This window comes from Asterias amurensis, chromosome 2, assembly GCF_032118995.1.
Source record: "Asterias amurensis chromosome 2, ASM3211899v1".
In the NCBI taxonomy this organism is placed as follows: Eukaryota; Metazoa; Echinodermata; class Asteroidea; order Forcipulatida; family Asteriidae; genus Asterias; species Asterias amurensis.
The window spans coordinates 1076864-1090679 of NC_092649.1; the positions used below are offsets into that span (position 1 = coordinate 1076864).

At 40.3% G+C, this 13816-nt stretch overlaps 1 protein-coding gene across 2 annotated transcripts in view; it reads right to left on the minus strand.

Moving 5' to 3' along the window:
* LOC139953701 (uncharacterized) overlaps window positions 1–5906 on the minus strand; it is a 70850-nt gene extending 64944 nt beyond the window's left edge. For both annotated transcript variants that reach the window (XM_071953229.1, XM_071953222.1), the window contains exons 1-3: window positions 5825–5906; window positions 2139–2249; window positions 1362–1646 (exon numbers count right to left, since the gene is read on the minus strand). In XM_071953229.1, coding sequence (XP_071809330.1) covers window positions 1362–1646; window positions 2139–2249; window positions 5825–5867 — 439 coding nt within the window. In that variant the 5' untranslated portion in view covers window positions 5868–5906. The remainder of the gene's footprint in view (window positions 1–1361; window positions 1647–2138; window positions 2250–5824) is intronic.
* Window positions 5907–13816: the final 7910 nt, after the last annotated feature.

Consider the following 13816-nt stretch of genomic DNA (forward strand, 5'->3'; position numbering starts at 1 on the left):
GGTAAATAATAACTATGTCAATAAATGATCCGAGTAATTCAATTTCATCGGACCTAATATTTTCTGCATTTGCCAAAAATATATATATTCAATTATTAAAAGGGTCACCCAGTTCCACTGTAGCAGTTGAACACTGACTTATTTTAATGGGGTGACTAACGCTCTTACATTGACACGATTGCAAACCAAATGTGACACTCTTCACATTGAAGTCATGACGTTACAAATAGACTGTACGAGGCATTAAAGGGTTTGGGTAATCTTATTTAGGACGCAAAACACAATGTCCACAGATTTACATTATACTTACACGGTTTGGTAAACGATCAATGGAGAACTGTTGGTAAGTAATAAGACATTGTGAGAAACGGCTCCGTCCCCCTGAAGTAACGTAGTTTTTGAGAAAAAAGATACTAATTTCTCACTCAAATAAATAAAAGACTTCAGGCCTGCAAAGCCCTTTTAGGACATCTGAAAATACACAACATTGTGTAACAATGGTGTTTCCCCGTCATTCTTCTATTGCAACTTGGATGACCAGTTGAGTCCAAATTTTCAGAAGTTTGTTATTTTATGCATATGTGATACACCAAGTGAGGATACCTTTGACCAACAAAATACCCAAGGTATCCAGGGGTCGATTTCACAAAGAGTTAGGACTAGTCCGAACTAAGGACTACTAGGAGATATGTTCAAATTGTATTGATACTCCTAAGTTAGGACGAGTAACTGGTCCTAACTCGAGATAAGACTAGTCCATATTCTTTGTGAAATCCACCCCAGTGCCTGACGTGTCATGGCGTACGGTCAAGAGCACCGGATTCAAGCTTTGGTGTTTGATCAGCAGAGTGTTGGTAAGAGTCCCGGTCGCGACAGACGCAAGAAACTTTGCTTCCTAATATTCGGGGAGGTAGTGCCTTCTGCTTAAGCAGCCAGCAGCTGATTTCAGGAAACTTTACGCCACTGCGTTAGTCCACGTGCGCATCGTTTATGGAGCAACTTGCACCATAAATGTTGCGTAAGTGGAATTGCGCAGTCGTGTAATTTTTTTTCGAAATCGGCAGCAGGCTTATAACGGATGAACCCCCCCCCCCCAAAGCCTACTTCCGTACAGACTGTAAAGGGGGTAACCCTGTTTTAGCCCAAAGAGTAGGTAGGTGGCAACGGCCCCTGGAAACAAAAAGTTGATTGTAGCCATCACCTTGAAGTGTCCTTCAGGCCATGTGTGTCTGGCAACTTGCAAACAAACAAACATTTAAATATGAAAAAAACTAAAACTTTATTAGACTAAATTACTTAAGGGATAACAATACTGCCCCGTATCGGAAATGGTAAAATACAATTTTAAACACTACACCCACCTGTATCGATCCTTGTGAACAAGTCTATAGCAATCCCAGTCGTAGGAGTCCGGTATGTATCCAACGTATGTAGACTCTGATCAGTCAGGATGCATCGCCGATTGTTGGCGTAGTACACCTCCCTATACTCGAAGGACCGGCACACGAACGACGTCTCCTCGAGGCAGTGACGGGCGCAGTCCTCTGCCGTCAGCTCTTCCCACCAGCCCAGTACGTACTTGCGGTTGTGGGACGGGATGTACGTCTTGAAGTGACGCTGGAACTTTGTCAGGGCGTCCGATTCACCTACGAGTTTTACAAAATAGTTGATGGAAATTTTGTTTAAATAATAATAATATCGAAGTCTTATAAAGCGCACGTATCTACCAAACAAGGTACTCAAGGTGCCGAGTAAATACATAATTTCAGAAAGATTGCAGTGATGGATTCTGAGATCCAATTTATTATGTAGCCCTTAAGGGTTTACAAGGTGCTACGGCACATGAAGCAGCCCCACATTAGAACACATAAAACCATACATGCTCAGGCCATGCTTCTTTTTTCAACAAGTCAAACACCATTTTTACAAACTGATGGCCATCTTTTTTCTTTTTCTTTTTTTGCATTTAATGGCTTTCCATAGTTTTTCAACCTCGGTTGGCAAAAACCTCGGGCTGTGACGTTGTGATAAAAAGGTATTTAACTTCCGAAGTTTTTGTGACAAAGCGCGGGGCGTAGGCAGTTGGCATGGTGGGTGGGGACTTATAGTACATGAACAGCCGTCGGTGGAATACTTACAGACGGCGATTGGGCAAAAGTCTCTCCTAATTTGCATATTGCCTGGATCTCTGAAATAGCACCAGGGTCGACTGCTGTTGTCTGGATTTCGGCAGAAGTTTGAGTCTAAACCTGAATAGTGGGAACAGAAGGAAAATATAATGATGTTACAGGCGGGTAGACTTTTGCCAAAGACTGGTATCCTCGCCATGGTAAGTCCCAATAATGCATCAATTAAAATACCCTTGAAAACATATGGATCGATTGGTTGTCTAAGTTGCACTGAAGTACTGACAGAAAAACACAATTGTTGCATAGAATTGTGTGCTTTCAGATGCCCGAAAAAAGGCTCCATGCGTGAAGCCTTTCTCAGATTTATATTTTGGGGTGAACAAAAGATACATCACTTCATCAATGGGTTTTTTCTAACAACGTTTTATAACATCAACAGCTCTCAAGTGCTCTTTACTTGATAAGTTTGTTTATGGGCATTATTCACTTGTTTCGTTATACCGAAAGTACAACCTGTCTTTAAAAAAAATCCAGCCAAAGATTATTGAGGGCCGGAGGGTTTACAATGGGTACGTTCGTTTAGCTTCCCTGGGTCGACCCCGATGTGTGGCGGGTTTTAATTCCAGGACGAACGTGGGTACTTATCTGCACACGTTCGTCCTGGAAAAAGAAAACGCCACACACCGGGGTCGACCCTGGGAAGCTAATCGAACGCACCCTGTATTCACCGGACGCCATTTTAGCAAGCAACTCATTTGATACAGCAATACAATCAGTGTTGACAATGATTTTTTGCTATCAATGACATAGCAATACAGCTGCATGTGCTCGCTGAAATTACGCCCATGCATGTGTGTTTCGATGTTTCAACATTGATACAGCATTGATACAGCATCAGCTTCCGTTCCCGTGTCTTGCACCTTTGGCGCCATATTAGGCCGCAACAAAATGTTGATCGTCCTTTTTGCGGATGGGGGAGGGAGGGAGGTTTTTTTTTTAGGTGTTCGGGCCAACAGCCCGGAACACCTCTTATTTTTGTTCGGTTTTTTTTTTTTATTGATACTTCTTCTTCTTCTTCTTCTTCTTCTCTACGTCCCTTGTCCCCTAACAAAAACATCTTTCCAAAGATCGTATGAACTTGAAACTTCACACATAGTTAGATGTTCATTAGGAGAAGAAAAATGTGTAGTTACGTCATGATGACGTCATCCATTCTTGAGTTATGAAAATTCAAAGTTTATTAATTCAAAAAATCATAACTTTTGATCTACACAATGGATTCTTACAATCAATACATCATCGGAAAGGTCATTAAAAACTCTGTAAACGCCTCACAAACATGACCCCATTTTGACCTTGTCTTCCGGTTCAAAATTGAGGTTGAAATATTCCACCATTGGTCGTGCGTAAAGATTTTACACGTACAACACGTGTTGAGTCACGCTTCAGTGCTTATCCATAGAGCGCAATGATTTGCGTATAATAGTCTTCGTTCAAGGCGTTTTCAACATACAGTTCCCTTACGATTACTTAGTCTGTTCTGTACAGTCGTCAATATTTCATAAGTTCATATTTCCTCAACCACAGAAGCTATTTTAACAATCTATACATCATATTGAAGGGCTTTACGTACTTTACAAAAACGGATATGTTGGTGACCTTCTCGTGACCTTTTGACCTGTCTAAACCGGCAGTACCTGTAATATACTTTGAAAAGGCGTCATGTAATGGCTTTTTTTGATGCTTTACCATTACAAAATACAACTCTAGCAAAGGTCTGGTTTTAAAAAATAATACCGATTATGTCACCACATGTAAGAGCGCCCTCTAGCGGCAGATTAAAAACATCTCAACATATACTTCTACTATGTCTGTGGTAGAGTTTTTGATATTGTTTCAAAATTGGTATGATACATAATCTCCCTCACAATAGCAACTTATATGTAGAGTCTTAGCTTGATGACGTCATCATTGCTTTAAAGGTGCACTTTTCAAAGCTGTGTGTATGCCAAACCAAAAGTTCGACTGAGGTGAAACTTGTTGTATTGTTAGAGGACTTGCTGATGGCCACTTCTTCAGTGCACTTCATCAACCGGCCATGAAGTCGTTTCATTCGCTAACCGAAAGTTACAGTTGACAATTTGAACAAATCATAACTCCTGAACCATACATTGCTTTTTTGCTATCTATAATCGGAAACATCTTCAATAACTTAAAGCCTAAACAGACCTTTACCCTAGTTGAGCTTGACCAAATATTGAACTTTCATACTCGAAAAAATTCAACTCCTGAACCAAACATCCTCACCAATTCGATCATTCTTCAATTGAAATGTCTTCACCAATTCTTTCATTTATCACTAAGACATTACTCTCGAACACCTTGTTTTTGTAATTAACAAAAACTGAATTTCTAGTTTTTTTAAAAGTTTTGTTGACATGCCAAATATGAAATCAAGAGTAAAGAAATCATCACAATCACTAACAGAGGGTTTGTGTGTATTTTGATGTTTTCAATAGTTTTTTCAAACAAATTTAACTCCTACATGACATTTTCTGTAAACTTTTTCAAATAACTTAGCAAAGTGTAACCCAAGTAAATATTTGAAGAATTTTTCTTGCTTTGTCAACATGAATAAAATCATTCTTTAAACATCTTTTCAATTTTGAAAAGAAGTATCAGCTGAAAAGGTTGTTTTCTATAATAAATAAATAAACAATAAAAAAAGGGGTCGGGGGTTTTGAACGGTCGGTCGGGGACAATCAACAATTTTTAGTTTATGTGGCCTCATCTATGTTTTCTCTAACTGCTCTTTATTTTGCATGGAGCTGCATTGCGTCCCCCGTTTGCTCCCCAAACTGATAATGTCAAATTTGTATAGAAATGAAACAATTTGAAACGCCTCACAAGCACGCTTCCCTTTTTGTTATGCCACTCTTTAAAGACAGTGGACAATATTGGTATTGTCAAAGACCAGTCTTCTCACTTGGTGTATCTCAACATATGCATAAAACAACAAACTTGTGAAAAATTGAGCTCATTTGGTCGTCGAAGTTGCGAGATAACAATAAAAGAAAAAACACCCTTGCCACACGAAGTTGTGTGCTTTCAGATGATCGATTCCGATACCTCATATCTGAGGTCTCGAAATCAATAACATGGAAAATTACTTCTTTCTCGAAAACTATGGCTTTTCAGAGGGAGCCGTTTCTAACAGTGTTTTATACTATCAACCGATCCCCATTACTCATGACCAAAAAGGTTTTATGCTAATAATTATTTTGAGTAATTACCAATAGCGTTTGTGTTTGTTAGTACACTCTAAAAAGCTATAACGAGTTGAATCCAACACTTGCATGAGTTCGATGAGTGACTACACTTTGAAAGTGTTGGATCCAGCATTTTATATGTAAAATCCAGCATTTTAAGGTATTCAAAGTGCCAGTTTAACGTTTAAAAAGCTGACCCAACAATTCAAAAGAATTGTTTTGAGAAATGTTGAAATAACACTTAAATTGATGATTCAACCCTTTTTTGCGCTGGATCAAAAATTTAAAATGCTAGATTTACCAAACAACACCCTGGATCCAACACTTTTAAAGTGTAGTCACTCACCGAACTCATGCAAGTGTTGGATTCAACTCTTTAGTTTTTAGAGTGTACGTTTCCCCCTTTATAACGACGTTTATCCTTACCTGCATCCGGATACAACATTGGAGTGGCATCCTGACTTGTCATGTTAACCCATGGCAGACAGCTGTGACCACTCTCTGTATACATCGCCATATCACGGTAGTCTGCTCCGTCACCGGTCACACAGCCTGAGTGAGCTGCGTTGTAAAGAGATAACATCTAATCAGTCTGGACAGATGATGTAGGAAGTGTTTACAATTCCTGATTCATATATATTTTTAGATGCGCATTTTTAAAACTATGTTTTGGACCCAATTTAGGGATTGGATAAGGAGTACTCTTAATATTAACATTCGCTTAGACAATGAGGCTATCCTTTTTGGTATTACACAAAAATCTTGGAGTGCTCTTAATCTGATACTTCTTTTGTGTCGTTTCCATATCTATAACATAAAAATGAAAGATGAAAATGAGTGGAAATAGACCTTCTCTTGCATTATTGAAACTGAATTTAAAACTGATTTTGGGGGTTGAACAAAGAATTGACTAGAGTGAGATTCGAACCAATGACCTCTGGATTAACGTGCCGGCGCTCTGCAAACTGAGCTATCTAGCCTTATATTGGCGGTGTCCCTATTTTGTCAATATCTTTGTTTAGGGGTGCCAGTCAGAAGCCATACAACCGTTAACTGCCGTGTAGCCAGGGATCACACCCAAATTACGATACAACCTGGGATGCGACTTTTTGTTTCAGATATCAATATAAATTTTGAATTTAAAACTGTATGATACTTCAGATAAATACATCTCCATTACCAATGATTCCACTGTTTCTTTGCTGTTGATGTTATGGATTTTCAGCGTGTTTGTAATTTCCTCGGTGGAAAAAAATTCATATCGACCCTTTTAATGGTGTAGCAACCTTGAATTTCTCCCATTTATATTAATGTTACCAAACCGAGGCTGGAAGAACAAAATAGTCTGGTTCCTATTTGCAAAATGATTATTAGCATTCATTCTTGTTATTCGATTAGAGACCATGACCAACGAGAGGCAGCATGATAAAGGTATATAGCGACATCGTTGTGTTAGATACCATTATAGCCTAACCCATTGAGTCTTGGTAAGTACATGTATTACCTAAAACCACTCTCAAAGTCAGCTGACCTGGAAAAGAGTGCAACCATAATACACTGAATAGTTACGACAGTCAGTTTGCGTATATGTGTTGGGTTCTTTTGTGTTTTAACTTATCTTTCAGTGTATGTGTAATTAATGGTTTTAAGTCTCCCACTGACAAATAAATATTGAATTGAATTGAATTGAATCACAAAGTTGACGTTGTTATCGATATCGCATATAGCGACGTCGTTATAAGCGACCCTTAACCACTGAGAGGCTTCGAAACTACGGCTTGAGCTTGGGCTTTACCAGTTATTTAGAAAACATTCGCTTTCTTTCGGGGTTCAAGCAGGCAGACGGAGCCCAAGCCCGGGCCCGAGCATAGCCGTGGTTTCGAAAAGGGCATTATTACATCGAAGCAATTTGGATGCGGCCCAAGAACGAAACGATGTCCAAGTTCAATGGACGGCAACATAGGCCTTTCAGCCACCGAGAAACCGTTAACATTCGTACTCGGGCTAGATGGAAAAAACAACACTTCAGCCCAATTAAGAATGCGACTCTTTGGACATAATTAACGTAGGCAAATTACCGTGGCATGGAGTTAAGTTCGAACAATAATAGAGGCCGATGCTGGTTGATTTCTGTACGTAGCAACTTGGCCCGTAGCGGGTACCAACGAAACGGCAATAGTTCTCCACCAAATCTGTTAAAAAAGAAAATTAAAAAAAAACACAAGGAATAAGTAAGACTAGATACGCCACAACAACACCCAATTCCATAAAGCTGTTTTCCGGTAAGCAATTTTTTTGTGCTTACTGTAGCAGAAAAAAAGTGTGCGTGTAAGCATAAACGTACTTCACAGTTATTTCTCAAGGTAGAAGAACAATTTTAGCAGGCTCGCATGTACACTCACCATGAATTCGCTTTGTTAGTCAATTGTGTACTTACCGAGGGTTAGCCAACATCTACCCTTGCTTATACGGTTAAAAGCTTTGCTTTATGAAGTAGAAATTCTGCTATGGGACGCTCCGTAAGCACAAAATGGATGCTTTAATGGACCCAGGGCAAACTTCATAGCGCTGCTAAGCACACAAATTTGCGTAGCATGAAATATCTCCCTTCGATAAAAAACAAGAAAGATAACCAATCCACGTGATTTTCAGGGCAAACAAACAACAGCTGAATACCAGTAAGAAAGCAACATGCAACAAATGGAAATTTGGTTGGTAATCCTGTTTTTATCAACAAAGAAATTTCATGCTAAGCAAATTATTGTGCTTAGCAGCTCTATGAAATGGGCACAGGTCCCTTGCATTGGTGGTCACCATCATTAAGATAAGCCTTTCTGAAATATATGGCGGACACACAATGCAACGGTTTGGGTAAATTTGTCTGTACATACCCAATCGTAGTGTCCGCCATGTCTCAAAAGGCTAAAGGGAGAAACTCTCAGCCAATGATAGGTAATGTGGTAACATAAGCTACCCCCACTCAGAACCCTTCCCCCCTCTTGCCCCACCCCCCAAGTAGGTAGAACATGTATAGTTTAGATCTATATAGCCCACCACTTCGTGTGTTTTTTGTTCGCTCCCCCCCCCCTTTTCAAGATCACCGAGACCTGAAAAAATGGATTCGAGACTAGTTTTGAAACAGAGACCTCTGTCAAAACCTCCAAAGTATTTTCGTCACGAATATAATGTTCTAGTTCTAGGTCCTTTTCGGAACCCAAGCTTCGGTTCCGGCTCCATGACGTACATAATGTATGCGCTTTAAATTACACTAGCGGGATGCCGCGCTTCGCGCGGCACCCCGCTAGGATATAAAAATCCTTTACACAAATATTTCGAAATGTGGGTGAGGGTGTTATACGCCTCTCTCAATATTTATGCATGGCGTCATAATTCTAACCCAAAATGAAGCTATTCCGCACGTCCACCACTACTTGCAGTGGCTGTACCCACCTCGTTTTGGGTTAGACAACGTACCTTATGCATCTAGAAACTATAAGGCTCCCCCGTGATCCTTATAGGGGTCTAATATGTTGGGCCTCCCTAACGTTACACGTTTTTCAAATCAGCGTTGATAGGTGAAACTGACCGTTAGCCAGCAATAACTAAAGTTTCTTTTGTACTACACTACCAAAACTTTCTCCACACACTCAATATACATTCATAATGCTTGCATTTCCTTTTTAAAAAACATCGTCAAAAATGACACATTTACGTCCCACGATACACAGCGTTGCTACAGCACTATAAGTAAAGCGAGTTTTTGGAACATGCTGTGTGCCATAAATCTAATTTATCTACTGTTTTTTTTTTCGGGGGGGGGGGGGCGGGGGTGGTAAGAGCGTAGGCCTCTTTTTAGTTTATTCTCATCTGAATTGGTCTTGTAAACTTTCTGGTCAATAGGCTGCATGTATAACGGGAGCACTTAACGTGAACGTCAAAAAAGTGTTTTGCAGGCAGAGATGCCAAGTCCAGAGGCTAGCTATGTGTGAGATTTTTCAAAGCTCAACCCCCATCCCCCCGGAAAAAAAAATTGCCAGTTTAAGAAGGCCTTTTTAAATCGCCGCCCAACCTTTTTTTTATTTTTATTTTTTATAAATAAATAAAACAATGTGAAATTTAATTGTGGACAAAAAGTGTTTCAAAATGCATCAAAAGCCTCCTCAGAATAATTAAAACTCACTTGAGGTACACAGGAGATGTTGATGGTTAATGTGGAGGTTCGATTGTGTCAGATTATATCCTTCCAAACTTGAAAACAATAGACTAAAAATGATGTCCAAAATCAATCGCTCACTTCTTCTGCCTGTTGTGTCTTCGCTAGTGGAGCGCATTTCAACGAATTTGCTAAAAAAATCGGAACAAACTTGTGCGCAATAAGCGTTTTGCGCTCTGCCGAATTTGAGCTGAACCTACTGGATGAGCAAAAGCGTGCGCAATCTGCAAATTTGCGCTCTGTTTGTACAAATTTTGTACAAAAAATGTCGTTAATTTGTTTTCCCGATCTCGCCCCAATAATGGTTGATGTGCGTGTGAGCGTGAGACAGAGCCCAAATGCGTGAGTCTCACGCCTAATGCGTGAGACTTGGCAGGTCTGGTTTTGTTTTATTGTCACTTTGGGCTTATTGCATCTCGCGAAATTTGAACGACAAACGACACAATTTCTGACCGCGTTCATGTTCACGCTGCTCTAGGAACAAACCTCCATACATCCCATATCTCTGGAACCCTATATCGTACAAACTAAATAAAAACGATAAACTCGTTCCCACTCCTTAATTTTCTCTAACTTATTTCACTTTCAGAAAGCATGTCAAGTCATGTTTAGGGTTTGTTACGTCCAGTTTGGGTCAATAGACAAACTCCTAAAAATGTACCCCATTCAGCCGCACGAGGTCTCTTTTGTTAATCTCCATCAGTAACCAACCCGACGGGCCGATGGCTAAATTAATCTTCATAATGGATTTGGCAAAATGTACATTCTGAGACCTGACCGACACACTGCTCTAACCAAATTTGTGAATGGACTTATTCAAAAGGAAACTTAATGTCGTTTTGCTTAACAACTTTGACCAAATGCAAAGCAAAGTTCTTTTTTTTTTACAGCTTCAAAACAGCCTTTGACGTGTGTGTATAAGTTTCACCATAGAGTAAGGAATGGTTTCACAATTCTACCGCCATGGTTAAACTCTGAAACTGCAACATTATACCTCCATGAACAGACCGTATTCTAAAACGGTATTCATGTACCCATTTGAGTTTACTGGCAAAAGGTCCAAGGTCGCCACCCACTGTCAACCTAAAGTGGTCCCACGGCGACCTTCTTCACCAAGCAACAGGTGGCCTGTCTCAAACCAGACAACACACCACTCACAATACACTGACCAGAATGGCTCTTTGTGTAAGGCCCCCCCCCCCCCCACCCCAAAATGTTATTAATTGTAAAGTTCCCTTAGACACCTTCCAACCTATAGCCGGCCCTACCCAATGTTTCCAAATTATTAAGCTTCCGTTTGATCCCATCCTTGTCCATCTCGATAATTCTCATGCCGTTTGGAAGTGAATGCTTTTTTATAAATATTCTCCATTTAATCTTTTCAACAAATGAGTCACCCGCAGAAGGATTTCTAGGAAGTCTGATAACAACGTCGACCAGTGGTTGACACATGGTCACCTGCGAAACATCAATCTACGGTACTTAATCCATTCAATGCAAATTCGGTATAATTCGTGAGATTGGTAGGGCGGATCGAATGGCGGGTGGGCGTTCAAGGGGCAATGAATGAACCAATCCGGAGCACCATCTGCGAAACACTGTCCAATGAGTCGCCTGTCAGAAAGATTTCTAGGAAGTCTGGTAACAACATCGACCAGTGGTTGACGCACGGTCCTTGCCCAAACTTCCTCCAATCACATGACTTGTAAGTGCGAGTTTGGATCCGGGTTTTGCAGACTTGCAACCCGACGTCTGAAACCACACAAACGTATTGAATTCCACACAAACAACCGTGTTGGATTCCACAAGGATGCCATACCACTGGACCTTCTAATTTTCAATCCAAGATGGCGCAGGTTACGCTTTTAATAGTATAGATATGCAGCCCAGCCGAAGTGGATAACTTGGTTTCGAAAGGGCCAGAGGCACTGCCTCTTGACTCCCTTGTACAATAGTCACACCAGGCTATACCGTCTGCTACACTTACAAGTTTGGTGGCTGTCAAACTGCACGTACAAAATGTTAAGGATATCACTTAAAGGCACTGGACACCTTTGGTTAATGTCAAAGACCATTATTCTCACTTGGTGTATTTCCCAGATGCATAAAATACCTAATGTGTGAAGATTTGGACTCAATTGGTCATCGAAGTTGCAAGAGAATGTCGCACAATTTTTTCCACAACTTAATGGCTTCAGTTGAAGTATTTTATTATTTTAGTGAGAAATTACCTCTTTCACAAAAACTACATTACTTCAGAGTGAGTCGTTTCTCACAATGTTTTATACAATCAGTAGCTCTCCTTTGCTCATTACCAAGTAATTTTATACTCTAACAATTATTTTGAGTAACTACCAATAGTGCCCATGCCTTCAAGAGTGTCACTCTAAACACTTTATATAACACTTGAATTGGGTCTATACCCTCTTCAAGTAATACCAACCTGAGTTCGGATAGTTCCCCGGCCCGTGCTTCATGTCCGAGACGTTTGCCCAGGGCAGACATTCGAAGCAGTCATTGAGCCCGTAGGCATTCTTGGTGCACGCCCCGGCCGCCGTCCCGTTGTACTGTCGTGTAAATACATTAACGCAGTCCCACTGAGCTGTAAATAAAATAAGGGAATCACCATCCATCGTTTTACAAATCACATCTTAATATTGTGTTATCCCCCTAAAACGGGGGGCTTTGAAATAAAGGGGTTAATGAATCTTAATAGGTAACACACAACTGTCATATGAAATATTACAAAAATTCTATCTTGTTCAAGCCTATATAAGAGCAAGTTGCCCTGGAAAGAAAACGCCACTGTGCTGGAAACGGCTTAAGCGTCGTAAAGAAAATAACGAATTGAAATTGTGAAAAAAAGTAAAAGTCGAAACAAGGCATAAGATTAAAGGCACTAAACACCTTTGGTAATATTGTATAAATAAACCAGTATTGTTCTCACTTGGTATAACATATTTATTAATAAATATGAAAAATGTTTGCTCAATTAGTCATTGAAGTTGCAAGAGAATAATGAAAGAAAAACACCCTTGTTGCACAACTTTGCTTTCAATAGCATATTAAAAGGCTTCAGGCGTGAATGTTTTCCTAATTAATTACTTCTTTCTCGAAAACTATGTTACTTCAGAGGCTCTTCAACAGCTCCCCATTACTCGCTTAACGTAGCAAAAATAATTGCTTAAAACCATTCGGATTCCATGCTAAACGTACACGAGCTTAAGCACGTAAACAATCTGCGCGCGGAGATTTTAGATCGTTTGCTTAAGCAAAACAGAAGAAGGCAGTGTATTTTGCACTGTGTGCATGGCCTAGGGCTGCTTAACGGTAAGCAAATATGTTGGCTTAACGTAGCAACAAAAATTGCTTAAGCGTAAACCTATTTCACCAGCGGTTGCTAGCTTAAGCTCGTAAACAAACTGCGCGCGCAACATTTTAGATCGTTTGCTTAAGCGAAAAAGCAGAAGGTGCTGACAAAATGGCGGGCGAAATAAATGCGGAGTGCACTCGAGTGGCGATAAAAAAATCATCACCTTCTGTGTCTGATATGTATTATTTGTAATGGTTCAAAGTGCCCCTCGAAAGGTTTACACACTAACTTGAAAGTAAACAAGAAGATAATACATTGTACAGCATTATTCTGAAGCATTTTAGACACTCGTTTATTCGCTACACCTACCATACAAACGCACGTACAATCACCGCTGTGCCGGCACAATAACATCGTTTGCAATGAGTGTTGCACTATGCGCTGTGTGAATAGGGTGCTTAAGCAAAATAGAGGCTTTAAGGACCATTTTTGTTTGCTTACCTATGTAAGCAAAAAACCTTGCTTAAGCAAGGGTATGAAATGAACAATTTGCTAGGTGCGCCCGTTAAGCACAAAATCGACCGTTACGGGATGCAGCTCTTTGAAACTGGGCCCGGCGCTTAAACAGGGTGCTTAAGCAATGGGGCTTAAGGACCCTTTTTGCTTGCTTGCCTCGCCGTTTTAAGCAAAAAACCTTGCTTAAGCAAGGCTATGAAATAAAAAACTTGCTAGGTGCACCCGTTAAGCACAAAATCGACCGCTAATCAGCTCTATGAAATTGGGCCCAGCTGGTCTATCTTCCAGGGCACCTTTGGCTCGGTTAAACTATTCGGGGCGGGTAATATACCCGGGAGGAAAACTTCCTGGGCTGTTCGCATTGGACTTAAAAGGG